The sequence below is a fragment of the Bombus pyrosoma genome, linkage group LG2 (assembly GCF_014825855.1).
Source record: "Bombus pyrosoma isolate SC7728 linkage group LG2, ASM1482585v1, whole genome shotgun sequence".
Lineage (NCBI taxonomy): Eukaryota > Metazoa > Arthropoda > Insecta > Hymenoptera > Apidae > Bombus > Bombus pyrosoma.
The window spans coordinates 8853950-8871939 of NC_057771.1; the positions used below are offsets into that span (position 1 = coordinate 8853950).

Below are 17990 nucleotides of genomic sequence, written 5' to 3' on the forward strand. Positions count from 1 at the left end.
TCGCGCTAATGGAAGATCGATCCTGTGGTTAAACGAATTTACTCGATAATCTATAATCTTCGTTGTTCGAATAGAGCAACACCTTCTCGCCATTTCGCATAATCTATTCAAACCTTGTAACATGTTGTTCGCACGTGTGTCGTATTTTATTTTTGAACGGTTCTCCGCAGCCGTTGGCCCGGAAATGTTAGTGGCAAATTAATAGCGTTTCGTACCATTTGTCTCGAGTAACTTTAATTCCTTCGTGGTGTGTGGTTGGCGCTTACGCTGTATTAAGCTTTTAATGGAAAAATAACTGGAAAGGAAAGGCATGGCCAGTAGCGAGCTGCAAGCTGTCGATGAACTTCGATTTACTGCGTCCGCTGATTTATAACTCGCGTTCCGACTACCACGCGTTCCAGTTTACACTTCGCCTTGGGCTAACGTATACGTAAAAGTCAGAAATTCTTTCAATTTTCTTCGAATTCTCACATCTCCCGCATTTTTCACGTATTTTCCCTCCTCGCGGTGTATCACGCCGCCAAAGTGGTTTTGCTTTATATCTCGTTCAACTAATCGGTTTATAAATTCCTCAGTTCGCCTTCGTAGGTGTAAACGTTTCCGCGTTCGAGAGCTTTACGATCTCTTAAAGGGCTTCGAAACGGGTTATTCGATTCGATCGCGCGAGAATTATAAACGGGAACGGCAAGTTCGTCTTCGTCGCTCGTAAATTCTCCACGTCGAACTGCCGGGACATTTTGAACTATTGTCCCGAGCGTGATAGTACGCTTTACGTCGAAAGTTTCCGAGGCAACGACCGGTTCAGATAAACACACACTTACCTCGTCGTCCATTGTTTCTTAGAATTATACGATCTTCCAGATATCGTTAATAAGTCGTAGATACAGCGACATATTGTCTTGTTTAAGATTCGCTGCGTACGAGCGTATCGTTTTTCGCAGTTGCGTCGATTTCACGTTGAACTCTGGTAGTACAATATATTACTTATGCATACACAGAAGTTGAAAAAAGCATTCAGACGCGGGTGTTACGTTCGGTGACTCTGTCCAAAAACCAGGCCCCACCCCACGGGCAAGATGGCAGCCAGATGTCTACACATCCTTGCTGCGTACCCTCAATGGCCTTCAGGACTCGCCATAAATCTTGGCATTTTCATAGTTAAGGTCCTTCAGACCAAACAAGTATCTTTTATTTCAAGTTTTTTTTTTATTTGGTAGTTTATTTACAATCAATTCTCATTGAGAATTATAAGCAACTTCTTCTGGCGCGGTACCGTAATTTGAATTATAAAAGTTTATAGTATGTTCGATTCTAGGTGAATCTAATGTTTCAACCTAATGGGTATTTTCTTTTTAGTCTGTGGATCTGATCCGTCGTGTCAAGTAGTTGGGTAATTAATGGATTATGGTGGTTGTTAACTCTTATATTATATCTGTTTCTGAACTTGTACATTTCTTCCTTAACCGTGAGTATCTCGAGGTCGCCATGGATTGTTTCGTTGGTAACATACCAAGGTGCATCTATTAAGGATCTTAGAGTTTTTGATTGGAATCGTTGGAGAATTTCTTTTATTTCAAGTGTCAAGCAACTTTATTTATTTTAGTTCAAGCAACTTTCTCTCAGGGGCGGCTAACTCTTCCTAGTTCACCAACCTTCTTACTATCCGATCAGAAGCAATGGCTATTACCTTCACTTTCCTAGTCGAAATTGTCATCAACAAATTCGATGGTCCCGTACGCTAGACACACCCATCCCTAGCTTTCCTCTGCCACAGCATCGTCACTGAACCTCACTGATTCTCCATCTTTCGAACAGTGAACATACCTTGACCGGGTTTCCACCCTTAGATCAGTCACCTACTTAACTTATACATACGCACCAGCGTAACTAGCTTTTATATAAAGTTGTTGGAAATATATAATATTACAACCTGTTAAACTCAGTGTTATACTCATTCAACCACCCCTATTATCCTAACCGAAATAGGAGATCGATCTGTTCGTGGCGTCGATTATTCTAATCGTAAGGGGGAATTTACGACTCCCGTTGACGCGAACCTCGCGATCTCGTCTCTCCGCGACTGGTCGATTAAACAGCGGGCGTCTTTTATAAATACATTATGTGTATTTTTGTTTGCATAAGCATATCGCAAATATATTATTATGTGAGTAATTCCGACGTTTTGTTTATCGTAATTTAAAGAGAAAGGTATATCATGTTTCATGTTTAACGATCGATATTGACGGTAGTTGAAATTCTGTCGATGTTATGCGTCGTATAAATCAGTCAGGAAACACGGGACGTGCTTTTGCAGATGCAAAAAGCAGCTTGCAAATTTTGAACAATCGTTCCTTTATACGTCCGAGTGAAGTATATATATTTATGTATATATAGACAGCCACGTATCGCATGTCTATTTACATATGCATGTGCATGCCGACATGCAGTCGCCGTGGTTCGGCTTATCGAACGTGGTAGAACGGTCGGTATGGCTTGACATTTTTCCATTCCAACTGAAATTTACTACTGGCTGAATCTTCTTCCGCTGTCCGACGTTTTCTCATCAGATCCGCGTTATGTTCTCGCGCGCGTATCACCACGGAGGAGCAAATTATTATATGGGAAGGCGTGAAAACGAGGACGAAGATAATCCTGCGTGTTATAGGGTAATCGTAATCTTCTAGAGCGGAGATCGTATCGTCAAAGATATTGATATGCATCGATCGATCAAAATCCTCTTTCCTTCTCTTTGAAAATTATTCCCCGCATCCGTTGCGTAACGAGTTTCCTCTCCCTTCTTCGCGCTCTCTTTTCCGACCTTGTTCTACCCTCCGCGAATAAAGCAAGTATCGAGTTTAGATGATCAAACGTTGAGCACACAATGTGTCCCCTTTCGCGTGTCACTATTTACTCTCTTCGTCTCACTTTCGTCAATGTCACTGGCTCGTCGTGTCGCCTAGCAGTCGTGGTTGTTCCATTTTTCTCGTTTCTGTTCGATTTACCAGCTACTTGCGCCGTTCGAGGCAGAGAACGGGCTCGAAATTGAGGCTCGTATCAAAGGCGCGCAGCTTGAATCCCGATCGACGCCCATCGAACTATTCTCGTTCGTCTCAACAATTTCTTCATGGAAGAAGATCAATGGAATTTCACTGTACCTCGCCGTCATGGACAAATCACCGCGAAATAGGTTACTCGTGGCTCGTAGCTCGGAAGTTGATCGTTACATCGAGAGCAACGATGGCCCGTTCTCGAAGGAACGCCTCATCTTTCGCAACTTAAGACGCATCCTAAATTCTTGAAAGTGTATTCACGGTGACGATAATAATGGGGAGTGCTGGCCCGACTTTTCCACTACGTCGGTAGACGAGCAGGGATTCTCCCGTGTTTCCTCTTGGACGGTTGGCTCTCTTCCAGGGAATCTGAGAGCGTGCGACGTTGAATGGCCAACCGGAAGCAAACATAAGACGGCCGACTTCGGACGTTCGTCGACCTCGATCGAACATTTCATATCGTACGTGCGTAAATTTTCGCCAACGACCGACAGAGGCACGAATAGATTGTTTTCCGGGGCACGTTCGAACGAGAGAAGTAACTCCTCTTTGAAGCGAGTCCATTTGTTACACGGACGACATTCCGCGAACTGCTTGATCGTAGGACGCGACGAGGAATTAATTAAAATGGGAGAAGAGACACGACTGCCACGGAAGATTCATTCCGCGACGATTTTCTTAAGGGAGAAGTCGGGTAAATTCTTTTCTGCCAGCCACCCTCTGACATTGGCGGCACGCCAGAAATTCTAGCGGTGTGTAACGTCGAGCGGCCCATTCTCGGAACAAATAGAGGATGGTAATTCTCGACGTTCGTCGACCTCGAAGCTCGATTTCATATTCCTCGCTCGTGAAGCTTTAGAGCTCTTTCCAGCAGGGTTCTGGAGATCGACGATTTTCGAATACGATGGGCTTTCCTTCTCGAGAACGCTGAACGTCGGCTTCATGGCCGACTAACTACATAATATATTATGTATATCGTATATTCGACCAGTTTCGCGAGAAGTTCACGAAAGACTTAAGCTTGCTTGAGCAGGAGCTAGAGATACGTTGAAAGATGTAAGTACGAGGCGCCGCGTGTTTACATTATATTAGAGCTGATTGGCAATTAATAATTTCGTGTTTAACTTACGAAGCAGTTCGGCGATTGTATTAAAGAGTGATACCGCGAATTTTCGCAGTAACAGCAGCGGAACGTTTCGCGTGTTGTTCGACCCACAGCTGCACCCATCTACTTTGGTTGACGATTTAATGGTAGCTTTGAACCAGTTATCTAATAGCCTGAAGAGGAGGAATAGCTTAATGAGTGGTAGTACGCATGCAAAATTTGTTTAGGGAACAAACAAATACGTTTTGCGATCGATACACGGCCGTTTGTCGATGTTGGTTTGCCCGCGATATAGCGATAATCGTCACGGTGGTGGCTCGTTTCTTTTGTTGCAGCAAGTCGAACAAAAAGAAAAAATAGAAAATGGGTCGCGTGTTCGTCGTGAAAATTCTTTGACGAACGATACGCGAATCGATAACGATTCGTCCGGGGGGAAAAAAGTCGAATAGGTTTGGCTTGTCGCCAAACGAACGGCCGCGCGATTGAAAATTTATCTTCGCGGATCGCGTAATGTTTAACTCGATACCTTGCGCGTTTCTCATTTTGTCAGCGATCCTTTGACTACGCGATCGTCATCAGCCACGTCGAAACACGACACGGCCACGATTTTAGTTCGTCGAACAGCTCCTCTGTTGATCTACCTCTCCCTTTTTCCTCGTATTGAAACGATTGCCGCGTAAACATCCCGGTCGAATCGACATTCTACGTTGATGCATGACCATGGTTTGTGTTACAAAGGCATAGAATTGCAAGCGAAATGCCTCACCTTCCGCCGTGGTAACGAGGACCATGCTTTCAGGATGCTTGTTGACCAGCCGACGAATCAGGTCGATCTGCTCGAGTGCCAGTTGGACCGAGTCGAGGTGCTGAGAGGAACATGGCACGTAAGCTGACCAAAACTGTAACAAGAACAACAGAGAATCTCGGTGAGTATTTGTTTGAAAATAAATGGAAACCGTACACGTTTTCCTTGAACGTGCAGCGATTGACGACAGGATAAGATAAGATTATTTGAATGAAAAAATAATTTTCTTGTTCGTTCCATTGGTTAAGACTGAGTTTTAAAATGTTGAAGCTTAGATGACCCAAACAACTCCATCTTGCTATAAGCCACGTAAAATAAAAGTAAAAGTTTTTGATTCTAATAAATTGGAATTTTAAATAAATCCCGGCCCAAACGATACTTATATCGTTCATCTGGCCATAAATATTCAATTAACGATAGTTTCAAACACTATATAGCACTTCTAACACGGAATCACGACGATAGCACGATTCGGTGCGTGTAGTGATAATAAATCGGCGTGAATGGTAATTTCTCATTTCAATTCGCTATCAGATAGAACTTTGGAAATAATTAAAAGGGTATTACGAAACCATGACCCCGGCAGGATGCCGCTTTGAATTTTAAATACTGGGATATCGGGGGCCATAAATAAAGAGAGTATTTATCCTCCCTGCTCGCAATGTATACACCGGTTAAGAATATATTCTACTTGGAGTAAATTAAACCGATGTATCAGATCCCGAGGATTAAACACGACCCGTGATATTTCATTCGGCCTGATAAGGGGTTATGGGGGTGAACGTGAGCTCGCATAAAAACTCCTTTTATACATCGTTCCGAGGTTGCTATGCGTCAAACGGAATCACGCTGTTCCATATCATCACCGTCGTGAGGACGACGATTTTTTGGAATAAGGTCTTTCAATTCCTCCAGATATTCCAGACTTAAGGCTCTCTTACAAGGATTTACGTGTTAGTTTTGTTGAGAATTGTGGGTCTTCATCCCCGAAATAAATGTATAGGAACACTTGGACTACGCTTAGAATCGACATCAAAATAGTCTCAGATTTATTTGATATGTGATTTACAAGATATTCGTCGATGCACATTTGCACGCGTCTCAGCACTCTCTTTGTCTCACCATCTTCCTTTCCACACTACCAACGGAACAGTTGCGTTCTTCTGTTTTACGAGACGCTGTGCACGCACATACTCTCACACACTCATACTCATATATGCGTGTCACTATTATGCTGCTAATATAGTATAGCACACAAAATTACACATATTTCAATAAGTTTAAAATCTTGAAATCTTGAAATGGTACAAAGCCGAGTAATCTTGTATGTATCTGTTACCCCGAATATCTTGGTCCCGAGATTCGCACAAATCAATTTTTCTAAAATAGCCTAATATACTGAAAACATGTAGATGGTTTTGGTAAAATCAATCTAAACTCTTGATCTGACCCTGGATCAATCTAGACTTTCATTGAAATCCGAACGTCGTTATGCAAACTTACTTTATTTTGGTTATTCCTTTTTAAATATAGTTATTTCCATACAGTATATCAGATCATAGGTTGGTTAGTGGAACCTAGCGTACCACAAAAATCGGCACGAACATATCAAACAACACAATAGAATTCTTTGCGTATCCGATTCCATGGCATCGTTGTATTCGTATTTAAAATATTCCGTACAGTGGGTGGTAGAAAAGTTTTGTTTTTAACAGCACCAGATGAAATGTACGTTCCGAGCGTGACGTTGTCGTGGAGCTGTCATAAATCAGCGGGTGGCGCGAAATGGCTTCACCTCTTGTTTTTCCTCCTCCTTTTATTCAACACGACCGTCTCTTTCTCTTTCTCATCAAGCAGCGGTGGTATCAACGTGTGACTCCCGACACGTCTTCTTCCCTCTTTCGTTTCTGCGACTTCATTACCTTCCCAGGATTTTTACGGTTACCGTTTGCTTTGCGTCGCGTCGCCATGACTTAAACCGACTGAATGCATTTACTCGCGGGAGCTAATTGCCACACGGCAATGATTTAATCTCTGGCAAAGTACCTTCAGTCGTGGATCGTGCTCGAAAGTCGCCCCGTAAACGACCGTGTCTCCGGAACTTTTGATTTCCAGTTAATGCAATCATTTTCTCCTACTATTTTCCTGACCAGGCCTGTTACCCAACAATTTTACCCGTGGCAAGAATTTATTCTTAATTAACGGTCGTTCGTTATCTAGGCGCGTTCGAGAAAAGCTTAAAGAGAAATAGAGAGAGAGAGAGAGAGAAAAATATAGAAACCATGAAATTGAATCTTGGAACGCGACACTTTCCTATTGACAACGTTTTCCTATTGCCAGACGATCATCGTCCGTTGATCGCATTGCGCATTGATGATAAATTAAATTTTTTTACTCGATCGAGCCACGATTAAACGCACCAACTGTTTGCAGAAACATTTTTCTAGTGTTGCCGCGTCTCGTTAGCATCCAGTTCGCCTCGAATTTTAGGTCAGACGTTTTATAAAACCGTGTCCGTGTACGGGTAAGATGTTTTCATCTTTTTTCTCTCCTGTCCTCTCTATTCTCCATCTCTTTCTTTCTTCCAGCTGTTACCCCTTCGCGCAAAATCGAGCAGTAGTCACGGTCGGGTTTTAGGTCAGACGTTTGTAAAAATATTCACCCCCGTCGACGATGTAATCGCGCCGTGTTGTCCCACTTTAAAGACGTGCTTACACACGACCGTTGACGTGGCCGTTTTATGAAATTTGATGCCGTGTTGGTGTACCTCGTCGACGAAGCACTCCCTCGCGAGGGTTAACAGCGGCCTTCAAACGGCCCACGCGACTCTCCCTCGTGCGTCGGCTATGTGTTCTTTCTTTTCCAATGTTCTCGCGTGATTCACATTTTTGTTCGCTCTATCGCGAACGAATTATACCGGAATAAAACGCAGCGGCAGACGTCGGTATCTCGATTTTTCCGTTCGATACACGCATTCTTCTTGCTACCGTTCCTATCGGTCGGGTTATTCAATTCCCCGAAGGTAGAACGTTTTGAATGGAACACACTCGAGTTATTTCGAATCGACCGAAATTCACTTTTGGAATGCAGCCGTTAGGAATCGCGATTGCTCGGGGATAGCTGTCTCTCGGGTGCAATCGAAAATGCTTGTACCGTGTTCGAGATATTCGATGCATTAAGCGCCTGCATTTTCATTGACTTCCCTTGGCCTCGTATGGTTTTTTGTCAGAAAGCTTCCGGGGCTCGTTACACGGGACACACCGTGTTCGGACTTTTGCGAATTTCGTATGTAAATTGGCTTTCAGAGATGAACACTTTGACTACGCTGGTTTAGGACACTGTTTGGAAAATTGCCATTTTCCAGAGAGACATTTTAGATATTTCCTTCTTTTCGGTATCGGCAGTCGCGCGTTTCTACGGTTATTCGTACGATTTGCAAACGTACTTTAGCTTTTCTGCATTTTTTCACGCGTAATAGCAAATACGTGTTATAGATCATCCAGTTTCTCAGGGGTTTTGTGACAATAGCCGTGTAGCTAACGGTTTTCATGTTCAGTTTGAATTCTGTGCAACTTCCTATAGGATTGACCAAACTCCTGTCCACCTCTATAACAGAGAACTTCTGTCTCTTTCTCTCTTTCATGGTTAATTAAGTCTTAACTTTACTCCGTGCCGTAATACATTTTCATCGCTTGGAAAAGTACAATGAATTTCTTACGAACGTAGAAGTTTACATTTTATGAAAAACGCCAGCGAATCGACTCGCGCTATTAAAATTCTTAGACGATTGAATACAACGCGTAACAACCAACAATGACATTTGGCCGTTCGTTTATAGTTCCGAGTCCTGTAATTTGCATCCTGTTTCGAGGATAATTTTAATCATCGCGCGTAAAATTTGACAAGCTCGTCGAATACTTCTCATAATGAACCAGCAACCGTAATGAGAACACAACGATCTCGTTTCGTTTATAAATAACACATCGTTACGGTATTTCCAGTTAAACGTGAGTTGTCATGGAAGAGGAAGCACGATGTTCGGAGTCCACTAAGGCACGGTAAGGCGATCAATGGTTCGTAACCTTACCGTGGCGGATGCCTTCTCTCTTCGTCTGAATTAACCAAGACAGTGATGGATTGAGTCGCGACTGGCCTGCCAGATCCTGTATATATATGTATACCACTACTATGTATATTATGCATACGTGCATACACACGCGTTCGTTTCAGTGAGCATAACCGGCTAGTCACCCCTTTCGTCTCGACGTAAGCAAACTGAATACCTTGAGGAACACGTTGACATTGAGAAACGACGCATAAAATTAGGCGACCGTTTTGTCGCGTATTCCTATCTTAGCAGTATACTATGAATTCGATAATGTATTTCCTCGTAATTCATCGATGTTAACCTTGTTTATCGTCCAAGTTATCTTTCTCTCTCTTTCTCTCTCTCTCTCTTTGTCTCTCTTTCTCTTTCGCGATGAATAATTGTTGCAAAGTCCTTACGTTTCTTGTCCCTTTGAACATTGCTGTCTCAACTTGGTCGCTGTCGGTGTTCGTGCTGTAGCAATTCATAACTAACTCGTTTCCATGCTATTCGCGCAATTAATATGCCCTTTTAATTACGGTATTAATTAAATTGAACCGCGCACGCCACGTTGCTACGTGTGTTCGCGCATGTGCCTAAGAAGCTTATTTAAATTTTCCCCCTTACCGTGTTATGCGACATGTTGGCATTAGGTATAGGGGAAAGTAACGAAGTGGTCTATTCGGGCGTAGGCTTAGTTCAACATCCGCTTTCACAAGCACGACTTTTTGGACTCCGCCACCCCTGCTGTTCCTCTTTATCACAGGCCGTGACTCTTACGCCATGCTTGCCGTAATCGCGTCTAGATGAGCTTCTAATAGATGGGATCAACGGCAGACTATTTTACTAACAAGTAACCAGAGCCAAGGTATTTTCAAAGGTCTCCTACGGGCGAATGTTCTTAGGGGCAGTCGCTAGTTCTCTCGTTCTTTTTCCCGCCGCTTGGACCGCGAGTTACACCTATACGTACTCGCTACCACTTGCGCGCAGACGGAAAGCACAGATGTTCCCTCGAATGGAATTCCATTTCTGACGTCTTAAAGTTAAACCCCGTTGGATAAAGCGGAACCACCGAGTTCGCTGGCGATGCAAGGAAAGCGCTGCCACAAAACCTATGTTTTTCACCTTTATGACCCAACTTTTCCCAAGAACGTTTCTATCCAACTTCTATATCGTATGCATATCGGTAGGCCGCGGATATTTATGCTTGGTAATTTCGGTTTGCAGGCAAGGCGCACAGTGGTTTAAGAAAATATTCTCACGCCACTGTATTCGTTGCAGCGTATTCGCGATAACGATATTCGGTAGGTAGAACAGGGACATAATAGAAAACACATAAAGAAATTCACACAGACGTCCACGGTCCGTAAATAACACTTTGCATTTCGTTACATTCGTTCAATGCCGGTTTTCATTTTCTTTTCAATATTCGAAACAGTCACCAGCCCTTAATCGCGCGTCATTGTAATCGAAATGGTTTCGTTCGCAACGAAAGTTTAATCCTTTGAAGAAGGAGCGATCGGTAACGAAACGTGTCAATCACCCAGGGAAACGAATAGGCATCTCACGTTGCGCGCTTTTACGCGTTGCATACAATCAATGGGTTCAAATATTCGCAACTTGAAATATTTTCTATTCAGGACAGATTCGTATTTTCAGGCGCATTTATAGTTGGCACGGCCAACAGTGGTTTCGTCGGGTCATATCGGTTATTCAACGGCGAACCAGGACTTACGTCTGAATGAAACAGCGGCTCTGTATAGGGCGAGCACCATCAAATTCGGCATTCATGCGTCACCCGTGAAACAGCCTCGGCCCGGAGGCGTCGAGATCGTGTTAAAAATATATATGTATATATTTCCGTCTAGACTGGTAGAGGTCGGATCGTGTTGCGGTTGATACGTACACTTCCATTCATAAGTACTGAGATACCTACGAAAGCTTAAGTAAAATCATTGTGAAATTATTATTTTAACATTATAAAACGTTTAAGAATTATTATCTCTTTTCTCAGACTGGCTAGAAAAAATTCATATGTTCAATATTCTAGTAATAATTTTACTAATTTTATAATAGAATTCAACGTTTTCTCATCTATATGGTAATTGATCAATTTCGACCATCTTAAGCAATATTAGCAATATTAAATCTTGAACTATATTAGCAATGTAATGGACAATTGTCTGTTTAAAAGTATCCTATAATTTCTATATAGATTCTCAGATTGGCTTCAAACTTCTCCAGCGTGTATAATCATCGAGTTTTATAACAGCGCCGATGAAATCTCAAAACGTTTCGTATAACGTTCATAATATATTATGATTTGTATTATATACAACGAATATAAAATTTTGATCGATCGATAATTTAAATTGTTACGTTTCGTTGCGTAGATATCCTAATATTTATGAATGAGAGAGAAAGAGGATACACGACGCCAGGCTACACGTACCCAGGCGATAGTCCGCGATTTTCATCGCGAAAGTAATTTCACAGGTAGCAGGTTTCATTACGCAACGTCCGTGCGATTCGTTGGTGAAGAAAGGGCGTGTCGCGGGGGCAACTGCTCGTCGTCTGCTTTTATGCACGTCAACTGGAAATTATAATCTACTTTTGTTCGCGTAATGTTACTTAGGCGCGTGCTTATTTCGAGTCTGTTCCTTTGAATGGACAGAAACGCCGTGCATAGTCGAAGGAAAGATGTTGGTACAGCTCTTTAAAACGTCACAGTTGTTTTCCGAAGGTTTATGAAGTAAAAATTATTCCTGTCCTTTCGCGGGGGACGCGCCTTTCATGTTGTTGGAAAACGACATGACTAAAATTCTCTCGTTAAGGGCTGTTTCGTTCTTGATTATACACGTTCTGTGCGTAAGAATATTCGCAAATTTTTAGACGTCTCATTTATTCTTCCACTGAAATATTTTCTACGTAAAAATTAATATTATTTAGGTTCTTCGTTTATTCCTTCGTTCTCTTCTAAGGAGAATATTTGTACCATTTTCGGGTAGCTGAATTCCTTTTAAACGTCTAGTTCTTCGAAACTTTATATATAACTCTCAATAATCGTTAGACGGAGCTATACGGAGACGAATAGAGCTATCGATGACACAGATAACAAAAATTTAATTTGAGAAATCCTCTTCTGCAGTCGCTAATTCCAACTGCAGCGAATCCAGAAATTGTAACAACCAATAATCGTTACGGTGTCTCGACCCAACGTAGAGACGTGCGCCATACATTTATAAAATAAGTTATAAATAGTTTAAACGATTCGTTGCTATTAACTAACTTTTCTCTCGCGCGGTTGTAGCCGAAGAATCGAAATCCAAAATCGATATCCAGTTCAAAGTGGGCTTAAAGTAGGTGTTCTCTCTGTTCGAGAAGGAACAGGATAAGATAAATTGTGATCACGGGAAATGTTAATCCTGATAATGAGTTTGGTCGAGTTTCGGCGCAAAATTGTCGGATTAAAGTTCTCTATACTTTAGATGGTTCCTGGCCGAATAAGGAATCGCTTATCGGTGGATTTACGCGATCTCATAGTTGGAACGTTGTTCGTTTCGATCCTCTTTCGTCTCGCGAGAAAGCTGTAACAATCACAATTTTCTGTTACCACCGCAATCTTCTTCCACCATCGTTTAACGTAATGTCATCATCGAGAGTAAAAGGCACAAAAGAGTTTCAGCGAAGGCGATTTTCTATTTTCACGAAATAATCTTATCCCTTCGTATCCCGGGTCGAGTCTCAGCCCGAGTTTCTTCGTTCGATCCCTCCGTTATTCTCACATTTTCCTGAAACACCAAGAGTTTCGATCGTCCATCTCGAAATGGACCAAGAGCTGACCCAACAAGAATAGATTTATTCGATTGCTAAGCCGTGTTGGAGGTTTTTCTTTGTTAGTTTCCGAATATACCATTCTCTCGTTTACTTTCTACGCGAACTTTTTGGCTCAAGCTTTTTTTATTGAATCACCGATTCCGTCATGTTAGCTATCAATGTTGGCCGATCAAACACATCGATTTTGTTTCTAGATAATTTTTCCGGAACTGAATCCATTCCATTCCATCGTTCTTATACATTGGACTTCTAATCATCGACAAGTTCTTTTACACTAGCCACGAATCTTGTTAAGAAACACTGACAGCTCATACGCAGGTTTTTCATTTATCCGATCGATTATGCTTACGACGTAGTTTCTTATCCACGCGACCGTTCTATTTAACGAGCTGTGAATGTCGATCGATTAGAAACATCGAGAGATTCTGTGCAATTGTTGCGCAAGTTGGTCGATCCACTCGACCATTCTTACGTCTTGGACGCGAGTAAGCCATAAGAAAGAGACAGGATACCGTGTAACATGGAACGGTGGTTGGAGATTAATCGAAAGGATATCTGAACGAGCGAGCACCCCTCGACTTCATAGACCACGGTAAATTTTCGTCAGCGTGTAATCTCGTGGAACCGCGAGAAATTAATTATGAAAGTTGTTGGCGGTCTGGTCGGTTCGTTACATGTCGGTCCGTCGCACTAATAGAACGAATTCCGCGAACGAAATTTTTCCCGCGATCCTGTGTCTCGTAGCGCGGGATAATCGCGATAGCGTCGAGTAATGGCGCCATCAGTACAGATAAGGGTTTTACGTCTCTCTTAATTAATCCTGGTCGGTCTGTATCGGGCTACGTGGAACGGAAAGAAGGTGCTGTAATTGAAACACTGTAAAGCAAAGAGCTTCCGACCAAGACACGCGATTCGCGCGTTTGCGGTTCGTTTCGTTCTATCGTAATTGCAGGGATTTTAAACATCGAAGGGAATGTGATTTTTCGAACTGCGATCCGTGGAGACGAATGAGTCAAGACGACACGCGATTTCCTTCCCCTTTCGTCGTTCACGCGCCACCCTAATTTTCTCAACTGAAAAATCGCGTGCTCGATTCGGTTAATTACGAAGTCGCTTTATACACGGTATTTGAAAAGTTACGTTTAAATGTGAAAAATACGTAGCACTTTTCCACACAAGCAACAAATTCTTAATAACACGCGACAGTCGCTGGTTTCCAAGTTATGAAACGTTTTCAATTATCAGCCTTCAACGGCATGAGAGATTTTATCGTCCGTCAATTCGAATGTACGTTGTTGCTCGATTCATTCACACCCGTACGATTCTGCCGATCTGAGAAAAAACGAAAAGGTTGGCCGTAATTTTTATCGGGTTATAAATCGTAGCCTGGCGGCAGGAAGGGGGGAAGGGCACTTTTGGGAAAAATGTTTCAAATGGCTGGCGCATCGACCCTCTCACGAGGCTGCCTTTTTCTCGAGAATATTTCCAGCTAAACGCGTCTCGCGCGCCACGGCCAGGCAGATGTAGCGATATGGTGTACTGCGAGTAATTGGACATTGTCTACGGACACCGTCGAAATATATATCGTCCGCTTTCACGATTCGTGAAACATCTCTGCCACGTACCTTTGGATTAATGCCTTTTCACGGGAGCTCACGTTATTGCGGTTATTATTGTGCTCACCTGCGCTGCAACCATACCCTCCTTCAATCTTCTGAGATCCGTGTGGCTCCAGGCGCTCCGCGACCAAGGGTGGGTATCCCTCAGGTCATCAAACCTGAATTCCCTCAACTGATTCTTCAGGAACTTGCGTATGTTCCATGGTAGATCGTTGTGCCTGCAGCAAACGAACAAAAGGAGAGAATTAATGTCTTTCTAGAATTTATCGTTCAACGTAATATATTACTTCGTTCTGAAATCTTCCGCGGTTTTTCTTGCATCTGTTTGCGAATTAGAAGAGTTAAAGAAATATGGTTGGCTATATATACTTCTGGATTACCTTTGTATCCGTCATGGTCTGTACTTCTTCCTTTCTCGTGAAATGATCGTGCGATTTTATTCCGTTCAATATACTTGAAAGACCATAAACGAAGACCACAGAGGAAATACACGAGATGTAATTTTTTTATGTGATTTATTGTTGAAACTATCTTTTAATTAAATTTAGTTATCGGTCTCGCGACCATCCCCGTATTTCGCCTCATTTATCATCTAGCCGTTTTCAGTTCCCACTTGCTTGATCAACTTCATAAATTGAAAAGCAGGGGAAAGTGATGATGCTGTAAACGCTATTTTCTAAATTTATTTTGCAACTCGCCGTTATTTAACGTCGTCCTGCTGTAATAAATGAACACGTGGAACTAAGTAATTTGTTTCTTTCTTTAAAGATTTCGAACGTTAACCGTGTACTTATGCGATGAAATTGAGAAACTGACAGAAAGTAGAGTTGAACAGTTTCACCTGTGACTCGTTTATCAGCAATTTCAACCGCACCACAGCGATTCAAAGTTAACTTGTTTCGACGCTTTATATCTGCTCGTATCATTTCACCGTGTATTTTATACACAGGCGGCGATCCGTTTTATCGAGTGTGACGCGATACCGTGAAATGGCCCCTGTTTCAAGTAGCAACACACCGCATGTGTCCTGCGGACAGGGCAAGCCGTACTCTGGGGGGAAGTAGAATGGAACAGGAGATATACGACGAGAAGGGACGGTAAAGCGAGTAAACTTTGCCTCTTACAATAGCATTAGGCGACGTACAAGTTTCTCCACAGGTTCGGTTACTTCGCCCGCGCTTCGTCTAACTTATTTCATACAAAATCCTTGATTCCTTTTGCGAGGATTTTTATAGACGGTTGTTGGTCAAATATTGGCATGCCGGAGACTCGGGTCGTCAACATTGTTAGCGAAGCACGAGTAGAAATTCGCGAAAGAAAACTCTGTCCAGACCGTGTGTAAACCCCGATGTTTGCTGTGTACGCAAAATTCCATCGAAAATTTTCACTACATAAATATTATTTACAATATGTTGGTATATTTGCACGATATCGTAACTAATGGAATTCATTTGAATACACACACGATCGAGTTTCTATCGACGAAAGATACGCACAGGCGATATAGGGTGAGCGTGAAAGGAGTATTCGAGATTGTGAGCTACGTTACCGAGGCAATACAGAGCGACGAAACACAAGCGAATGAGGGAGGAACTAGGCAAGCTAGGGAACTTCGCATCTTGGAATAGCATTAGCCAACGTCTAACTTGCCCATAGTTCCCCTGTTTCTCTCATGGTATTCTTGTTCCGTGTTAATTCCTGTTGGATATATGTACGGTGTGTAACCTGGATATCCGATCTCGAGTTACAATCAATGTTACACTAGCTTCCTGTCGCCTTAAGATCCTGCTTAAGGTATATTCCGTACGTTATATCTGGCAATTTAACACCGAGGCAAACGTATTCAGGGGATGTGTTCATTTAGACTCTGACAGGCACGGTGCTGGAGAGCGTGAAGCTTTAATTAAACTAATTACGTCGAGGTAAACCGGAAACTTTTCGAACGACGAAAGGAAAAAAGAAAGGAGGTAAAAACGGAGAAGACCGGAGAAGCTCTCCTTCTGCTAACACACAAGGTTAATCCATGAAACGAGTGTAATTACGCGGCCGAGACAGCGACTCGAGGCGCACGAGTTCTTGTTCGAAAGCCATATACCCATTAAAGCTGTATTACGAACCGGGATAATTCTAAGCACGCGTCGCATTCCTAGCCCGTTTCATTCGGCTGACACGCGAATTAACCCGACATAATCGACGCGACGTAGAAGACGCAGCCTACGCCGCCTTATCTACGTGGCGAAACAATTTGAATAATCGCGCGGATGTACGATGAAGCGCGGATAACGGCAGAGAGAATCCGCGTCTTGTTGGCTGTCGTTGGCGAACAGCTAATTGAGCAGGACGCGATGGCGCCAAGTTGTATTTCTTGATAGCATCGCGATTACACGCCTAGTGTAATTACTCGCGGAAACTCGTAACTGCGTTTCACCGGCTTGCTGCAAAAGTTTCGCAGCGTATGACAATGCCGCCAACTTTAAACGGCTCGATGTGTGCCTTCCGCGATGCACCTTCCAACTTTGTTTCCAGTTTCCACCACCTTTTCCTAACCCATGTTCCTCCGTAGTTACGCGTAATACATAGACACGCGAATAATCGATTCCGCGATGGTTTAATTGGCAAGGCGACGCGGTTTTATCGTCTTGTTCGAGCTTTAATGGCGTTCATTGTGCGAAAGGGGCGGTGACGTTACGTGGTGAAACCGAACGTTCCGTGGTTTGAAGATAAACTTGATTAACACGGAACTTGAGAAAAAGGCTTGAAAAATTATTCGACCAGATGCAATGGAATTAAAAGAACGAAAGGACGGATTGAGCAATATTTACGTTGTTTTTTGCTGTGCTGATTCTTCATCGACTACGTGTTTGCCAGGTGTATTTAAATATTTGCCAACATTTGCGCGATGAACTTCGTGAAAATGCGGCTGTTTGAAATTGTTTCACAGGGATGTCTGCGTGTGATGTACGTGTCAACGTTTCGTCTCTTCCAATTCTTCCCCCGATCATCGCGCTCACTCGTTTCACTGTACGTAATAGCCAATTTTGGTATGAAAATACTCCACAAATTTTCAATGAGACGCCGGGAAACAGAAGGGTCGTGACATAAAGGAATTTTGTTACATGACAAAATGAGAGAATAGAACCGTGTACACGCGACGGATGGAGAAGGAACGTGCGTATTGTTACCTCAACAAATCTGACCTAAATCAGAGATGGATCTCTCTAACCGTTTGCCATCAACCGCACCGCATGGTGGCTGAATGCACTTTGAACATGGTGCGAGGGGAATTTAACTTCGAACGAATTAGGTAACCAAACGAGCAGCCTGTGTACCCATCTCCTCCAACTCCTGCCTCCTCTGTTTCTCTCTCTCTCTTCTCTCTTCCTCTCTCTTTCTCTTTTGCAACTTGTCGTCCGATAATTCTAAAAGTTTATAAGGACTCGCTAGGGAACTCGCTCTCTAAACATTCCTATCAATTAACGTTTACTAA

At 42.8% G+C, this 17990-nt stretch overlaps 2 protein-coding genes across 11 annotated transcripts in view; one reads left to right on the forward strand and one right to left on the reverse strand.

Moving 5' to 3' along the window:
* The window catches only part of LOC122572657 (dipeptidase 1), a 76895-nt gene that overhangs the window by 39328 nt on the left and 19577 nt on the right, over window positions 1-17990 (reverse strand). For all 10 annotated transcript variants that reach the window (XM_043737978.1, XM_043737960.1, XM_043737923.1 and 7 more), the window contains 2 exons: window positions 14568-14721; window positions 4922-5054 (listed from right to left, as the gene is read on the reverse strand). In XM_043737978.1, coding sequence (XP_043593913.1) covers window positions 4922-5054; window positions 14568-14721 — 287 coding nt within the window. The remainder of the gene's footprint in view (window positions 1-4921; window positions 5055-14567; window positions 14722-17990) is intronic.
* Window positions 1-17990, forward strand: part of LOC122572704 — a 178676-nt gene that overhangs the window by 6885 nt on the left and 153801 nt on the right. The window contains exon 2 of the mRNA XM_043738034.1: window positions 4955-5081. The gene's annotated coding sequence lies outside the window, so the exon portion shown is untranslated. The remainder of the gene's footprint in view (window positions 1-4954; window positions 5082-17990) is intronic.